General features: G+C 51.3%; 1 protein-coding gene across 1 annotated transcript in view; it reads right to left on the minus strand.

The window, feature by feature from the left end:
* Nucleotides 1–17,649, minus strand: part of RXRA (retinoid X receptor alpha) — a 110,347-nt gene that overhangs the window by 14,223 nt on the left and 78,475 nt on the right. The window contains exons 4-6 of the mRNA XM_062011622.1: nucleotides 17,308–17,487; nucleotides 7,085–7,254; nucleotides 2,161–2,290 (exon numbers count right to left, since the gene is read on the minus strand). Coding sequence (XP_061867606.1) covers nucleotides 2,161–2,290; nucleotides 7,085–7,254; nucleotides 17,308–17,487 — 480 coding nt within the window. The remainder of the gene's footprint in view (nucleotides 1–2,160; nucleotides 2,291–7,084; nucleotides 7,255–17,307; nucleotides 17,488–17,649) is intronic.

A 17,649-nucleotide genomic window follows, 5' to 3' on the forward strand; every position in this document is an offset into this window, starting at 1 on the left:
CTGCATTTCAGCCCAGGCTCTGGAGAAGTGCAGCAGATTCCTTTGACTCTTGCACCTCCTCCCTCAACAAACAAGGTGGCTGCAGCCTCTGGGGATGCTTTGGCTGCTCTGGGGATGGGAGGGGATCTGGCAGCATGATGACCATCCTGTTAAACTATCTCACTACCAAGTTTCAGCCCCCCAGCCCTATAAAATGAACTGCAGCTGCATAGGTAGAGTGCTCAGCATCATCTGCCCTTGGCCTTGATGCAGAGAAAACATCAGGTTATTCCTGCCTCTGCCACAGCAATCTTGGAAACAAGCAAACCCCAGGAAAACAGGCTTAAAAAGTTGGGTTTCCTTCCCCTCCAAAAAGCTCAGAGGGGGAAGGTTTTTAAGTGGTTCAGGATTAGAGGAAAGCTACTGCCAGCCCTCCCAGCACCACTGCTCCAAAGATGTCTGTCTGCTGCACTTAACTCTGCCTCCAGAGATGCATGACTGAACCTGACTGATGCTCTTAGCTGAATTTGATACCTAAATATTTCATGGGCAGCTGTTCTCAGCAGGCCACTCTCCTCACTCAATAATAGATAGAGCCACTGGTTAAAAGACTTGAGGGAGGTTATCTGAGGCCCTGACAGAGATGCTTGCAGCTGGGAGCCCAGCCAGGTGCTCAACCCACCTCATGGGGTCTGTGAAAGCTGGGATGGGATGGGGTCTGCAACCTGCCCTGTGGAGTGGCCCTTTCCAGGATGCCAGCTCAGAGCTGCTTATAACAAACAGCAGCACAAAGGAAGAGGCATCAGGTCAGAGAGTCTCCAGTTCAGTTTCCATTAGCCACCTTCTAAAGAGAAGGCAAAACCTTGGCCTCTTGTTTGGGGGGTTTGATTGCAGCTTTTTGTCCAAATCCAGTTCTTCTCTGCAATATGTGCAGAAAGCCCTCAAAGACTTCTCCAGAGATGTTTCCCCTGCTCATCCACTCTCACAAGAGGCAAAAAACCCTCTTCTACAAACCCTCTTCAAAAAGGAACTGTCTGTATTTTACAGAGAGGGCCATGAGCCAGCTCTGGCCATGCTCACACCCATGAAACCAAAGGGGCAGCAGGATCTGGCCCAGGAGGGTGTGGGACTTGTCCAAGCCTGCAGCAAGAATAAAACCCCCAAATTCCCCCTTCCCAGACCACTGCTGTAACCTCTAGATGAAATGAGACTCTAAAAATCTCCTACACCTGCAGACAGTGTGACTTCATGGCCCAGGAACCATGGAGCCAGGGATTTCTGAGAGGCTGCAGGAGGGACTGGCTATTTGTATGTAGGGACAAGGGACACAGTTCCACTGGTTGATAGTCAATACAAGAATGGCAGAAGGCATCAAGATTTAGGCATTTGGGCACAGGTTGGAAGCCACTTCACCTGTCCCACTGACAACTTGCTTTTTTGCTCCCTCTTTGTTTAAGGGAGCAAAACTCTTCCACTGCATCAAACCAAAGCCTTTTCCATCACTTATCTGATGACTGGAGCTACACCAAGAGCTTCATGCCCGAAACACACCTTTGTCAAGCTCTGCTCCTGATTTCTTGACCTCTCCAGTCTCTGTGCACAACCCACCAGCAGCATGGGATTGAACTGACTTGAGGAGGAAGCCTCTTTTCACAGCTAAGTGCTTTTCACCTCCCAAAGCCTCTGTTCCTGCAGACTCCCTGCTGCACAAGGAAACTCAAAATAAGCCCAGAGAGTTTTATTTTCATCTTGGTGGGTGGGAGAGGCAGGGTGATATATTTGTTTCTTCTCTCCTCTCTCTGGTTTCAATTATGATCAGTTGGATGAAATTTCATGGGAGTCCCAAGCTCATTTGGGTCTTTCAAGTGTCAGCTTGGGGAGGGAGGCAGCATCGTGGCTCCCTTGGTTCCAATGCACAGGGCACACCTCTGAGCACCTCTCATCAGCCCATTTTTGCAGCTGACTGGCAGCTGGTGCAGCATTTTGGAGCACATTCAGCAACACATCCCTTGGGAGCTTTTAAACCCCTATTTAGCAACTGAATCCTCAGAGGCTATTCCTCAGAATCAGTTCAATGGCTTTCGAGTCGCTGGGACCTACATCTAAGTGTAAACCCTGTCTCTGGTGAGATGCAGCACTCCCACAGCCCTCCCAGCTCATGTGGGGTTGGCTCCCACTCACCTGCTCTGAGCAAGATGACCTGGTCATCCAGGGGCAGCTCGGAGAAGCGGGGGATCCTCTTGGCCCACTCCACCAGGGTGAAGAGCTGTTTGTCTGCTGCCTGGCAGATGTTCGTCACGGGGTCGTTGGGCTGTTAAGAAAAGGAGACTGAGAGGCTTGGAGAAGGCAGAGGAAGGAGAAGAGGAGAGGCTGGAGGAGCAGCTGAAGGGGCTTGATGCCTCTCTGCTGCAGAGGATCCCAAAGGTGGGAGCACCCCAGTTTGGGAGCCCCTCAGAAGTGGATGTTATCAGTCACAGGGAAAGGAGGTGACTTGGCTTCTCCATCCCATGACTTTAAATGCTTTTTTAGCAAGCTTCAAAGCAGGAACCAGAAGTGCTGAGACCCACTGGCTAATGAACCAAAGGAGCTCCAGCCCAGGGAAGGGCAGGCACACACCTTCCTCCTGGCAGCATCTCCCAGCTGGATAAACCAGCACCAGGGGGGGCATTACAGGAGAAAAAAGAGAAAACCCCTTTCCTTTGAAATACTATCCAGTAACAAAAACCATCTGCTCTCAAGGAGGACAGTCAGCCTAAACACAGCAAATCCCTGTTTAAAGGAACTGCTAACAGCTGAAGTGGGCTTTTGATTAGGAACTGCAAGAGCCTGTCTGACCCCAGCAAAGACAGACCTCGCTAGTACGACTGTGTATAAAGGGTTTACCTCTTTGGACAAGGATGTATGAGCCCCTCCACATACCCCACTGTAATCCCTGCTGATATCTAGCAGCTTTGATTGGAGGATTATTTTTCTTCCATGTCCTTACAAGAGCAGTTTCCAAATGGGAGGAGGAGGAGTGTTTACTTCACCCCTGGCTCGCAGGGGGTGGATGCAGAGGCAGAGCAGACACCATCACCAGCATAACCTCTCCCTCCTGCAAGTCTCAGCTTCAGCAGGACAAGGCCATTCCTCATCATGGCTGTGCTACAGCAAACCTCTCTGCCAGGCTGGGCATACAAGAACTCCTCTGCTAAGCCTCACTCTTGCTCCCAGAGCTGTGCCCCAGACCCCAGCCCAGCCCCCTCTGCTGTGCCCTGGCAGCAAACACAAACTCTGTGCCTCAGTGGCCAACGTCTTCCATTCTCCAGGCTTAAAATAACCAGCATCTGGCAAGCTCAGGGGCATCTGTCTTCAAAGAATTTTCACCTGTTGCATGCAGAGATGGATGGGAATGGGCTTGACTTCAGCAGAGGAGCAGGGAGCATCGCTACTGGGATTTTCCATCCTTGCTCTGCCCGTCTCCCTGAGGGGTGCAAGGGCAGGGCAGTCTTGCTTCCAGGGAGCTGGGGGTCTTCCCTGGGGAAGGAGATGCAAGCAGCAAGCTGGCTTTTCCCCAGGAGAGGGAGATAAGATGGTATTTTCTCTGGACATGAGGAAAAACCCTAAAGTGGGTGTGAGGAGGAGGTGAAGTGTTTCAGTGGAAGCACTGGGAATGTCAGCATTCAGAGGTGCTTGCAGGAAGGAGGAGAAGAAACACCCATGGCTGGGCTGTAGGAACATCACCAACCTCTGAGTTTGGTCAGGAGGGTGGAGAGCCCTGAGGTCCCACAGTTCCCATGGGGTGGGACTGACCCCAGAGTGGGACATGACAGGAGACCCCACACTGAGCAGAACCTGACCCCCTCCAGCAGCAAGTGTCTGCACAGCCCCATGAAAGGGGTATTTTAGGAAAGTTGTTTTTGCCAAAGCTTTCATCAGGAGTTGCTTCTGGGCAGGTTGTCACTATCTCTAGGACTCATCCTCATGCAACATGCCAGGCTCTGGGTCTCTGAGCCCAGGCTGTGTCACTGCTGCTCTCCAGGCAGCACAAGCTGTACCCAGCCTCACATCAAGCCTCAGCCAGGGGCCCAACCTTTAATTACACCTCAGAGGCCAGTTCCTGGAACCACCACTGGTGCTTTCTGGCAGAATTTCACCAGTGTAGCTTGAGAGGCAGCTAAAAGTATCCTCCCTGCAGATCCAAAAGGGCCCTGACTGACTCCAGGAGGGGATCTACAAAGCAGTGCTAGAAGCCCTCCCCATGCAGGGTAAGCAAATCCCCTCCTGCAGCAAATAGCAAGGGCACAGTGCTGGAGTGTGACAGAGTGAAAGGACACACAGGCACCTGATCCTTCTGGAAAACCAGAGCTTGGAGACATCTCCCAGAAAATGGTGACTTGAAACCAGCTGCTCAAAGGCCAATTAAGAGCTAATGGGGATAACACCTCTCAGTTACAGGCTTTGCCTTTCAGTGGCCAGGAGCCCATCTGAGGTGGTGCTTACACTTGCAGGAGCCCAGTGTCACAGCTGCTGGGGACATGGGGCAGAGGCAAACCCATCCTGCTGTCCAGGGACAGGTATGACCAGGCCATCAGAGGCCCAGCTCTGGGATCACACTGAGGCTGGAGGCTTCTTGAGACACTCAGCATGGAGGAATGCTGAAGCCACGTTCCTTCACAGCTTGTCAGAACCTCCCAAAGGGTTCATCCCCTCTGCCACAGCCAGAAGCCAGACAACCATTGCAATTAGTAGCTATTTGCAGTGGCTGAAGAGCTGCTACCAGGGGCTCACTGGTGTGATGGTCAGCAAAATGCTGAGTCCTGGCCCTCTCCCACCACCCAAGGCAGAAGGAGAGGAGGTCTGCAGGGGCTGATCCCTCTGCCTTAGCTGCATTCTGCTTTGCTCTGCATCCTTCCCCATCTTGTCCATGACACACTCCACTCCACCCCACCATGGGCCTCAAACCATGACCACATCCTCCCATCCCCTCTGGTGTCCATGGAGGTGTCAGGTCCCCTCCCTGGTCCCACACTCAGCCTCACTCTCTCAGCCATGTGTTTAGATACCTGGAGCTCTGCAAATCACGGGCAGCATTCAACACAGATGGACTAAGGTGCAAGGGTGCAAATAAAAGGACCCAACATACCAGGCCAGCAGCTTGTGTGTTACCCTGTGTCTATCAGGGCCTGAATTCTTCTGCCTTTCCATCCCATGGGCTCTCTGGGGAGGGCTGGGAGGAAGGCAGCTCCACAGCCCTCTCCCTCATCCAGTGGCCTCCATCACTGGGAGCTGCTGATCTCATCCATCTGCTAAACCTGCTACAAATGTCACCTCATCCACAGAAGCTGCCTGACAATAACAGGGCATTTCAACAAGCCTCCTGCTTCTATTTAGATGCAACACACATCCTTGTTCACAGTAATGTGTGTTGAATTATGCAGGAACCAGCTTTCAATTTGCTCCAAGAGGCTGAGGAGACTCAGTGCCAGACGAAGCCATTTATTTCAGCTCCCTCTCAGGGGTTTGTTCTCAAGTCAGCATAAGCTGGCTACAACTCCCCTCAGGTATTTTTAATCCTGAGAGAGCCTGCCCCAGCCCCTCACTAACCACAGCTGCCCTGCCTCCTCCAAAAAAGCCCCTGTGGAAGCTTCATGGCTGCTGTGGTCAGAGGCCATCGCTGCCTGCAGGGTGCAACCCTCAAATGCAGGGGAGCACAGTGACTCTCTCTCTCTCTGCTTCTGGACTGTTTCACTGAGGAATCAGCTCTGTTTGTAGCCTTGAGCACTGAAAAGCCTCACTTGGCAAGCCAGATTGAATGTGGCCTTGTAGGTAAAGGCCAAAAAGAGCATCCCAGGCAGTGAGGGCTTAAGGCTCCCAGCAGCCTGACTTTGAGATCTCCTGTCAAGCCCTGCCAGATCAGGTATTCCTGGCTCAATCCTTTAAGTCTCATATAAAGAAAGAGATAAAGAACTACTGTAGCAGAAAATAATTACTACAGAGACCTTCCCCTGGCTGAAGGTAGCTGCATTTCATCACCTCAGGCTGCCCAGGGGGGGTGTGGAGGCTCCTCAGGAGGTTTCCAAACCCACCTGGACACATTCCTGTGCCCCTTGAGCCAGGGAAACCTGCTTTAGCAGGGGCTGGATGAGCTCTGCAGGGCCCTTCCAGCTCCCACCATGTGGGATTCTGGGATCCTCACAGACACCTAGCACAGAGCAATAGGAAACAGAGGGGTATTTCAGTAGGGGATCCTGCTCTATTTCCACTGCTTTCAAGGGAATGGGGGCTACTGAGGAATGGAAACTGCACCCTAAATGCTGCCTACACTGAGCAGCAAGTGCTTCCTATGCAATAGGGTTCTTTATGAGGGTCTATCCCAGAAACAGAATGTCAGAGGGCAGGCTGGCTCTCATCTTTGGAGGTAGCTGCTCTCCAGGGAGGCTACAACCTAAGCAAGGCTATAGCCTGCTGATATGGAATCTCTTAGGAAAGGGACCAAGACAGCTTCCCTCATCTCAGCTTCACACTCTTTCTGTCTCCCTGTCAGCTATCTCTTGTTTACACAAGGTCCTGTTGGAGCCCAGGTGCTTCAAGCAGGCCCAGTTATAATGCAAGCTCCTACATGGGAAAGGAACTTGAGAGCACATTTCTCTGCAAACCCCTCCAGGTCTCCTCTGAGAGCCAAGCAGTTGTGTCACTCTGCACCTGAAAAGTCACACCCACATTTTACAGCTCTTTGCACTTCAGTCACACTGGTCTGTTTATTGGCTTGACTGGACTCTGAGCTCTTCAGAGCTTGAAGTGTCTTTCTGTCTGTTAACCAAGACAAAACCTTCTCTGTGAGCCCTTCCAGTTATGCCTGACAGTACCTGTTCCTTCTCTGTCTGTGACACACCAGGGTACCAATGCTGGTGGTCATCCAGGGGCAGAGGGGTTTGCTTTCCTTGTGCTTTCACCTAAGCTCACACATGGCAACTGCAGCAGAGGTCAGAAGTCACATTCCCGAGGTTTTCCCCTAAGATGACCCATCTCTGAGCCAGGCTCATGCCAGGTCAGTCCTGATGCCCCACAAGCCTCTGTCTGGAGTGCCCAGGATGGGGTTGGGGCCAAGGGAGAGGTGCCTTACCGAGCTGGGTGTCAGGCCCATGTTTGCTTCGATGTAAGTCTCTGTCTTTGGCTCCACTGCAAGTTCAGCTTCCAAGATCTTCTCCACGGGCATGTCCTCGTTGGCGCTACTTGTTGACTCCACCTCGTTCTCATTGCGGTCCTTCCCCCTCTGCCTCTCCTCCTGGACAGCTGCAAGCAGACACAGAAGGGACAGTGTCACTCCAGGGCTCCTGGCCACAGTGCCACAGGCTGTGCTGGGACCCCAAAGCTCCATGGGGCTACAGATGTTTCTGTAGCATCCTCAGATCTGCAGGATCACACGTTTGATGTCTCCCAGCCAACCTTGGCTGGTCAGTGGGTTTCAGGCTTGGGCAGCCCAAGGGGATGTGAGGTTTGGGGAAGCCACTGAGCAGACCTGGCCTAAGAAAGCTGCTGTGTGGGCACTCCCCTGCAAGCTTGTCAAGGAAGGCTCCAGCTCAGACCTGGCTGCTGCCAGGGAACAACTCTTTCTGCAGAGGGATGTCCTGGAAGCAAAAGGATTAAAGACACACAATGAAAAGCAGAGAGTCACCACAGGAGAGGGAAATGGATGGGTGAAGTGACAGCATAAGGGAATCCTGGGCTGCATCCCAGGGTGCACTAAGAAGAGTGTGGGCAGTAGGTCGAGGTAAGTTCTCCTCCCCCTCTGCTCTGCCCTGGTAAGGCCACATCTGGAGTCTTGTGTCCAGTTCTGTGACAGAGAACTTCTGGGTAGAGTCCAGTGGAGGACTACTAAGATTATGAGGGGACTGGAGCATCTCTCTGATGAGGAAAGGCTGTGAGACCTGGGGCTGAGGGGAACCTGCTTGAGCAGGGGGATGAGCTCTAGAGGTCACTTCCAACCCCCAACCATTCTGGCTATCTGTGAACCCTAAAGAAAAAGAGACATTGGTCAGTTTAAAGCACAAGTCCAGAGTTTAACCACCTTCTGAGCTTGTTAGTGCTGAATTTCCATGGAGGTCATGTCATGCATCTAGTTCCCTGGTCCAGCAGGGATACCAAGAGCTGCCACGAGGCTCTGTGGTGGGACAGTGCTAGTGTGGATGGAAGCTGGAGCAGGGATCTGCTGCCAAGTCCTCTATGCAAACCACCATCCTCTCTTTGTCTCTAGGCAATTCCTAAACAGACAGGAGAGACCTGTCCCAACCCCTGTGTGGTAGGTGTGATCTAGCCAGAAGCATGTCACATGCTAACGAGTTAATGTCTGAGCAGTACTCAGATGAAAAACACTTATTAGATGCTAATAACATCATTATTAACAATCTCCCTTGGAAAACCACCACACACACTTGCCCTAAACCTGGAAAGCAGCTTCATGCAGTTACATTGGTCACTATCTCTCAATCATCAAGCTGCTTACCTGAAATCTCACACTGCTCTACAAGCTGCTGTTTCCCACAGGGTGTTTTAACCTAGCCTAGCTGAGAACAGCCCAAGCAACAGGGGTTTCCATCACTGCTCATGAGACACAACTCCCTGAACTTACCCAGCTCTTCAGTGAGGACTGAATGAGGCATTCAGCCATGTAAAAGACCTGCTATTTATTGACAACCACCTTAACACTTGACCTCTCTGCTGAAAGTGAAGCTGCTTCTGGGATGTTAAGAGAAAGCAGCAAGGACAGAGGCATTGTTGTAGGGAAATCAGAGCTGTCTGTAACACAATCAGGCTTCTAGGCAAGCTCTATACAAGTGCAAACCCAACATCTAGAACACAACACTTCTCAAAGGCAGGGAATTCAGCCACATGCTGGAGATGCCTTTACAGACCCCGATTTTCCCTCCTCCTGCAGTGCTGCTGTTTGCTGCACACCAACAGTGTCCAGCCTCCTTCCAAATGAAAGCTTTTCTGCAAAAGGCTGGAGGTTATTTATTGCAAGCTGCTCTGAAGTTCCTGGCTGCAGAGGCTCCTGAGGCCCACACAACGCTTTCTGCTTGGGCTGCCAGAGCCAGGTGAGCTGCTGCTGTCAGAGCTCAGATCTGTGTCATGCCTTTTGTCCCTCTTGACTTGGATTCTTCACTTTTTCCAAGGCCAATGTAAAATGCTGCTCAAATTTCTCCCCTCACACCTAATTCTGCTTTCTCACTCATCAAAAGGCTGGAAGTTTTGTTTAATGCCAACCCTTCTTCAACAGCACAGATGCACCAGAACTCCTTGGGGCTCATTAGAAGAGATAAAACACCTACTAAATAACAGAGAAGCTTGAGAGAAAGGCAAACCCTGGGCAGATGGGATTTTCTAAAAGGACTTAAATGCCAAAGGCCTGATGCACAGTTGCAGCAGGCCTCAAGGACAAAGGTGCATAGTGTGGTTCCTTGCTCTGAGACCAACCACCACTGCCAGGGCCACTCCCCTGGGAAGGGCTGTTAGTCCAAAAAACACATCCTCTTGCTCAGCCACTCAGCTGGACACAGGGGTTTGTAGGAAAGCACTGCACATGTCTGGGGAGACTGTGGTGCTTAAAAGCCTTCAATCTGCAGAGCTCAGCCTCAGCCAAAAGGCCAGTTCCATTCTTCAGGGTGAAGAACCAGGTACACTTGAAGGGTTACAGATGAGACTCTGACAGCATTTGCCAGTGATGAGGCTGAATCTAGCTGATATAAACTACAGGTGGAAGAGATAGTGGAAAGAGCTTATACACACAAGCAGTTACTTACATTGATCTGTGCTTTGAGCTGCTACATCAGAACGTTGGTGCTGCTGGTCAGTGGAGAGCTGACTCATCCCAGCCTGCTCAGCCCCACACAAAACCCTTGACACTCCCCCCATGCCCAGCTGGCTGCCCCAGCAATGGCACACCAGGCAGAGCACACAGGCTGTTCTCACAGAGTATGTCTGGTCCAAAGACAAACCAAGCCCTTGCCAGGAAGAGCATTACCTGCTTTGCTACTCCTATGTTTCCAAGCCTGGAATCCCCTCTCGTAGCTTGGATGACCTCCATCCATCCCCTGGCTCTCTGGGCTGCAGGAAAGCAGTGACTGTTTCCCAGCACTGAGCTCAGAGATGCTGTTATTCTCCCTTCCCCCCAAGAAGCTGCTTTATGAACACAGCTCTTCATTGAGGTGTGCATCTGCAGGATGGAGGTGAGTGTACCATGTGAAGTTCAGCTGCTGCTTGCTCACAGGACCCATCTCAGCAGCTGTTTATGAACCTGACCTACTCCCCACTTGGAAATGAAGCAGGACACCTGCCCAACCCTGGTTGTTGGATGTAGCCTTCAGGGATACCTGTGAGGCAGTGACTCTCCTAGATGTTGACTCACTTGTAGGTGTTCTTTTCTCTCCCTGCAGGCAGCTCAAGGAATGAAGTGGGAACAGCTTCTTCATGTGAGCAACAGGTTTGCTCTGTGCCTGGCCCTTGGGTACAGCTGCCAGTGCACACATTAACTCCTCTCTGATAGTCATCTTACTGTCACCTGGTTCTTCCAGGTGTAGCACTCCCAAAGCTCCTCTTCACAATCCAGAGGTTGAATATGTTTCAAATGCAGTGTCTCCCCTTTCCTACTTTCCACATCACACAGCTCCAGAGGCTGCAAGCCCAAAACATTGTCCTGAGAGCTGCAGGGATTTGCAGATGGCATGCCAAGACTCCTGTACTCTGTGATTTCCAAGACATGGACTTCCCTGCAGATGCAGCCATCCCTGCAGCTTGTGCTTCAGAAGCTCAGCAGAACTGCAGGGACATCCAAGGTGCAAGAAGCAGGCAAAAGTGTCTGATCTCTACTGGCATAAACCCAGTGGCAGACCTCTGCAATTAACCACAACTGGTATCTCCCCAGACCTGCTGAGGACCTGATAAGCTGGTGTTCCTTCTTAGCAGAGATGCTGAGGGACACATCACCATCTCAGAAAAGATGGGGACTTTGTTTCTTGAGATATAGGGAAAAAATAGCAGCTGGGGTAGGGGGAAAGGAAAGAAAAAGCACAGTACTCAAGCAAATCAGAGGTTTTTTCCTTCCTTTAAGTCATCAATATGGGATGTTTGTGAGAAGGGAAACCTTCAGTAGCAAGGAGATCCCTCACCATAAAGGCCTAAGACCTTTCCTTGTGGCTCTGTGTTTGTGAAATGCACATGTGGCAGCTGGGCTGGTAACATTGAAATGGGAATACCTTGTTCTTCTGGGCTTCCCTCAAGTCTTGTGTGGCAGGATGGATGGTGCTCCATCCCTGCAATACAGTAAGATTTACAAAGATCATTGTATCATTTGGCTCTTGCTGCTTCAGCTGGATTTTTCTCTCATGTATGTTGTAAACTCTTAAGCTAAGGACAAAAAAAACCAGAGAGGTTCTGCTCCTGGCTCCTCCAACCCCAATTCTCCCCTGTGGCACAGCCAATGTATATTTAAGACAAAATGAATATTCTCAGTTCTGGAGAGGCCACAAGATCCTTGTCCCTCCTGTCCCACACAAGATGAGCAAGGATAGGACACAGCCTGGCAATTTAGGGGAGCTGGCTCTGCTGCTGGCTCCCTTCTCTCGCTCACCATCGCTGTCCCCTCTCTGCTCAGCTGGGTGGGTAAGGAGACATCCAGCTTCTGCTCAAGAGGACTTTGGGAAGAGAATTAAACTGGAGTGCCTGTGATAACAAGGCACTTCACAGTGTGACCTACAAGGACCTTTCCAAACCTCAGCTGAGCTCTCTTGCTCTTCCTGCAATAAGATGGTGATAATTAGGTGAAAGACTGGGCAACAGGTCCCTGCTGCTGTGGGATGAGGGAAGGGCTGGTGACAGCTCCCAGCCCAGCATGGCCCTTCTGTCTCTCATCACACTCAATCACTGCCACAGGAGACCTCACTGCAGGTTGGAGGCCAGATCCACTCCTAGGCCTGTGCTGTTCCCAACCATGCTCATGTTTCTGGCCTGGAGGGCACAGCATTTAATTAACAGCGTGGGGTGTGTTCACCTGAAAGGCAGGAGGTGAGCCAGGCACTGCTGCTGAGACAAAAACCACTCTCCTGCAAGGCAAAGCAGTCCCAAGCTGCTGTGACACCAGCCCTGCCTGCCATGCTCTCAGAGCTCAGCTTCCCTGTGCTCTCTCCTCCGTGTTCACGACTCTGCCAATGTTTTTGTGGCTCTTCAAGGAGACTCCTATGCTTGAGAGGTTTTCCAGCCTGATTTTCTTAACAGAAGGGAAACATTTTAACTTTGCAATCCACTTGAGGAGGAGAAAAAAAAAGGTGTCATAGTCAAAGAGTTGTGAGAGGCAGCCCACCTCCTCCAGCTATGTCTCAGCTGAGCCAAGGACAGGAGCCTGTTTTCCATGGCACCTGATGAAGAGGCTCTCATGTTATCCTGCTTGATTTGGCCTGTACTTGCCTAAGGCCAGTTGCTGTCATTTTTCATCTCGAGCTTCTCCAGCCCATCTGCACTTCCCCAGGCCATGGCACAGCAGGATACAGAGCCCCACGTGTCAAGATCACTTCTCAAGGACCTCTCTCTCCTCTAAGAACCAAAACCTCCCATCCTGTGGGTTGCAGATGAGCCTCAGCTGCCCAGGTCCAAGGGCTGATGTGCAAAAAGGCCAGGTCTATCCTCTGCTGCTGTGCACATCAACACTGGATACCTTGCCTTTGGTTGTGGTACAGCACCTGATGGCTAAATAAAGAGGTTTCATTAGAGGTGGAAATTATTAGGCTCTGCTGCCTTTTTATGAAGCTACATCTTGGTTTTGTATCATCAGCATCTCCAAGTGCCTGAGGTACCTGTTTATATCACAAATGCCACAATAGCTGAGGGAACTAACAGATAGTGTTTCTTCTGCCTCACTTCTGTGTGCCTCTTTCTTCCTCCTATTTATTTCTCCAAAGATTCAGCCTTCTACTACTGGAAGCCACTTCAAAAGCTGAGACACAAGATATAAATGATGCATTTTTTTCCCCCACTTTCAATGGCATACTGCATTTTTTTGAAGAGATGGGCAAAATGCCACCAGAGTGACACAAAAAAATGTGACTTCAGTGTTAAAAAGGGAGATGGAAACCTTTGCATGCAGCCAGTCTGCTCTGGAAAGCAACAGCAAAAATCACCAGCTCACTTCACTCTCAAAAGCTGGACACTGGGAAGTAAAAGCAAACAGCAACATTTGCAAGGGGAGGAAAAGAACCTCATCCACCAAACCCATTTTCTCAACATAAGAGTATCCTTAAAAACAAGAAACAAACAATAAACCAGCATCCTTTAACCAGCTGGTTTCAAGAGCAGCACTTTAAAAGGATGTAAGAAACAAGCTCATTAAGCTGAAAGGCATTTTCCATTCCAAAATTGTTACTAAAAATAACTGTGCTCCTGAACTCTGCCCCTGCACTGGGGGATGGCCACTGGCCTGCTTTTACATTCACTTGGAGACCTGAGCTCCTGCTCTTTCTCCCCAGCCTCCTCTTGCTCCTGCTGGTCCCATGAGATGCTCTGGGAGCTGGGATGGCTCCAGCTCCAGGGGAGCAGGGGGGATGTGCAGCCATGGCAGGGGGAGCAGGCACTGTTCAGTGACTGCTGTGGTAGTGCAGGAGCTGAGCTCTAAGTCACTCTGAGATAAAACAAGAGGAAAACTTTGGTCTCTCTGGACTAAGAGATGTATCTGAGCAGCTCCTCAGAGACATGTGGGGGTCTCTGAGCTGCAGACTAGAGTCCCCCCCCTCTGCAATGCTGCAAGTCAAACCTCTCCCAGATTAAATCACAGACTCATAGAATCATTCTGGTTGGGGAAGACCTTTAAGATCATCAAGTCCAAACTAACACTGCCAAGCCCATAATCCATCACCTCGATGGCAATGCAAACGAGAGGCTGGTGCACCAACCCCCAAACACTGGGCAGGAGGAAGAATCAGCTCAGGCCATGAAGTTTAACAAAGTCTTGAAGTCAGAGCTCAGGCATGCAAGCAGACAGGAGATGCCCTGGATCCTCAGAATGTGACTCTGGATCGCGTCATGGCAGCTGATGGAGGGGAGCTGTAACCACACTGTACCCAGGCCACCGTTATGGTATCTGTGCCCACATTTAGAAAGGATCTTAGGGGTCAACTATGCAGCCTGAGCTGCAGCCTCTGGGAGAAGGCAGCCTTTTGGTATCCACATGGGTTATGGACTACAGCAGAGATACAGCAACAGTCGTTTTACCTCGTGAGCATCAAACACTGCCATCAGCACTGGGCAGCACGCTCAGCCTACAGCCTTCAGCTGGGCAAGTGGCAGCCCTGAGAACAAACTGCTCAGCCCAGAAGGTCCTACAGAGACCGCTCAGGCAAGGAGCTGCTCCTGTCCAGAGGCAGCACATGGGGAAGGAGAGGCAGGAGGTGGAGCAGGGCCCGGCTGTGCTGGTTCCCAACGGCCGCTCCCTGTGAGCCGTCCAAGGGCGGCCGGCGGGAGCATGAGAAAGGGCTCCTGGCTGCTATTTCCTGCTCTCTGTGCAGTCCAGCAGCCCTGCCAGCAACTGGGGGGCTGGGGCCTCAGCACAGGACACAGGCACATGAGAAGCTGTAGGGTTTGCAGCCCCCTACCACCCCCTTTGACCTCTCAAGCTAACCCCAGCGAATGGCACTGCAGGCAAGACGCCTTTAGCCCGAGACCCAGCTCTTCACCAGAGCTCTGCCTCCCAAGCTCAAAGGCAGCCTCCACTTTCTCCCTTTAAAATGAAAAAGCTGCTGATACACAGGCACCTCAGACCTTAATGAGTAACAGATCAAGCAGAGAGAGTTACACTTCTAGATGCAAACAGCCACCCCCACAATAATAACCCCTGCATTAGTCAAGATCCCTGATGGTAATCTTCATTTTGTTGACTATCCGGTACTTGAAGTGGGAGACAGAGTATAAAAACCAAAGCTTCACACAGCTGGCAGCAATTCACAGGGGAAAAATGTTCCCAGTTGCTTATTTATTATAGCTGCATTACCTCAGAGCCCAGGAGGCTCATTCACCGTGAACACGGTGTCAGGATCTCTCTGGAAGGTTTCTGACAGGGTGCAGCAAGAAGGGATCCCCACCAGAAGGAACTTTCCCCTGCTGCAGCCTTTCACCCCTTTAAGCCCAGCCTCCTAGCCCTCAAGCAATCCCCTGTCCTTCCAGCAGCTCCCCTTAGCCATCCCTGCCCCTCACCTCTACCCTTTGCTGCTTCATCTGCCTTTCCAGGCTCCTTCCTGGGGCACAGTGTCAATGCCCATCCCCCCAGGTCTGCTCTTGTTAACCTGGAGATCCCACAGATAACAGGATCAAACTCTTCCAGAGCTCCATCAGCTGCCCAAGAGGTCCTGATGATTTTACTCCTTTAAGCTAACTTCTCAGCTGTGTAGGAAACCTTTTCCTTTTACCCTCTGGGACAGCTTTTTGGGTAGGAATTAGTCCTCACCCCTCTTCTTCCCAGCATCACTCTGCTCACCATCACACAGGTTGCCTTTCACAGTTCTCACCAGAGCTATTGTTCTTAGTTTAGAGGGTTTTACTGTACTTCCATGACATACAAATACCTTTGGGTTACAGCAGAAAGAATTCCTAGGCAAGAACCTGCCCTGTCTTTATGTGGCTACAAATTAGGTCTCCAGAGCAAGATATTTTTCAGGGAAATGAGGCTCTGGCTCTGTTACTTTGAAGATGCAACAGGTTACACTAGAGGATAAAGAGCCAATTGTGTTATGTTTAGGCAAAAGAAATTAGCCATGTAGGACTGAGCCCCGAAAGCAGAAGTGTTGGGGAGGCAGCAGCACTGGTGTAAGGACAAGGCTCCTGCTTGGGAAGGTTGGTGAGGACAGCAGTGAGCTGGGATGGATGCAATGGGGAGACCCTTTTTCTTTTGGCTATCACATGTGAAACTCATGAGCTGCCCAAAAGCAAAGCTCAGTTACTCACTTTCAGCTCTAGGACACTACTAGGACATGTCCAAACCTGCCATGAGACACTGGCAATGTTTAGGTTTGTAACGAGAGAGCTTTATTTGGGGACAGGGGAGTTATTCCAGCTTTCCCTATGTAGGGATTATACCCCAAACATCTGACAGCCAATGCACCAGCTTCCTGCCCTTCTGCAAAGGCATCCTCGTGCCTCACAAGATGAGGCAGCACTGCCTGAGTGCACCTCTAGAGTTAGGAAGAGCCCATCTGTCACAGTTTTAAACAATTGGCTGATCGTTATGAATTCAATGGGTATTCATTGTGATCATGTTAATCAAGATGAATTAATAGAGCCCTCATACTGTATGCACTCTCTGGGGAATCCCACCACCATTTACAAAGGAATTAATGGACCTGTAATTTTAGTGGTGCTGCCCATGCAATCACTGCTGAGGGCAGGCAGGGAGCAGGTACCAGATCACAGGATGTCAGTGCAGGCTAAAGCATCACTGCTGGCACTCCCTTCCCTACAGACATTGGCTGAGATGTTCAAGGGGTCTGAAAGGAAAAAGGGTCTCCAGCTGCTAGTCCAAGCCTCTGGAGGCAATACCAGGATAATGGGATGCACCACATCTGTCACACCTGCATTTCTCCCCCAAGAAGCAAGTGCTGCTGAACACACAGGAGTCTTCTGGGCTTCTTTTCAGTCACCTGAGTCTCTCAGGGCTGGAGATCAGGCGCCTCTCCTTCTGCCACACTCCCCCCAGGATCCTCTATGCTCCCCAGCTCTGCCCAACTGCAGCCACTGCAATGCCAGCCCCCTGCACACAAAGCACCACGCCTGTCCCACTCACCTTTAGAGGTGTTTTCTGAATGCCTCCATCTCTCCATTTAAAACTAGACGTCTGGCAGGTCAGAAAGCTTTGTTTCTGAGCACTCAGAATCCCAGAGTGGTGGGGGCTGGAAGGGCCCTGTAGAGCTCATCCAGCCCAACTCCCTGCTAAAGCAGGTTCCCCTGGCTCAGGGGCACAGGAACGTGTCCAGGTGGGGTTGGAAACCTCCTGAGAAGGAGCCTCCACACCCTCCCTGGGCAGCCTGGGCCAGGGCTCCCTCACCTCAGCACCAAAGGAGCTTCTCCTCCTGTTCCAGTGGAACTGTTTGTGTTCTATATCCATCACCCTGTCCAGGTGACAGTTTACAACCATCCACCATCTGGGTACCCTGTAAGTGTCCCCCGGTCACGGCGCAAACCCAAAACACAACCGAGACACGGGTGCTTCTGGCAGCCTTTGGCCGGGCTCCCGCTGGCTTTGGTTGCCAAGAGACAGGAGAAGCACATGCAGCACCCATGGGTGCCCCCAGGCTGGGCTGGCTCTTGCCTTACCTTCTCGTTTCATGCCCATGGCCAGACACTTCTGGTAGCGGCAGTACTGGCAGCGGTTGCGCTGGCGCTTGTCGATCAGACAGTCCTTGTTGTCCCGGCACGTGTACGTCAGGTCCTTGCGCACCGTGCGCTTGAAGAAGCCTTTGCAGCCCTCACAGCTGTACACCCCGTAATGTTTACCTGGGGAAGGGGTGAAACTCAGGTTGAAAGGATTCATTGAGTGGCCTGGGGGGTGGTCTCAGATTCAACCCCCTCGGATCCAGCGTCAGCTCTTCCCAGAGTCTCCCCCAGCTGGGTCTGGGGTAAGCAGAGGATTCTTGGAGCCTGGCTTCACCTGGACTT

The sequence above is a fragment of the Colius striatus genome, chromosome 19 (assembly GCF_028858725.1).
Source record: "Colius striatus isolate bColStr4 chromosome 19, bColStr4.1.hap1, whole genome shotgun sequence".
In the NCBI taxonomy this organism is placed as follows: domain Eukaryota; kingdom Metazoa; phylum Chordata; class Aves; order Coliiformes; family Coliidae; genus Colius; species Colius striatus.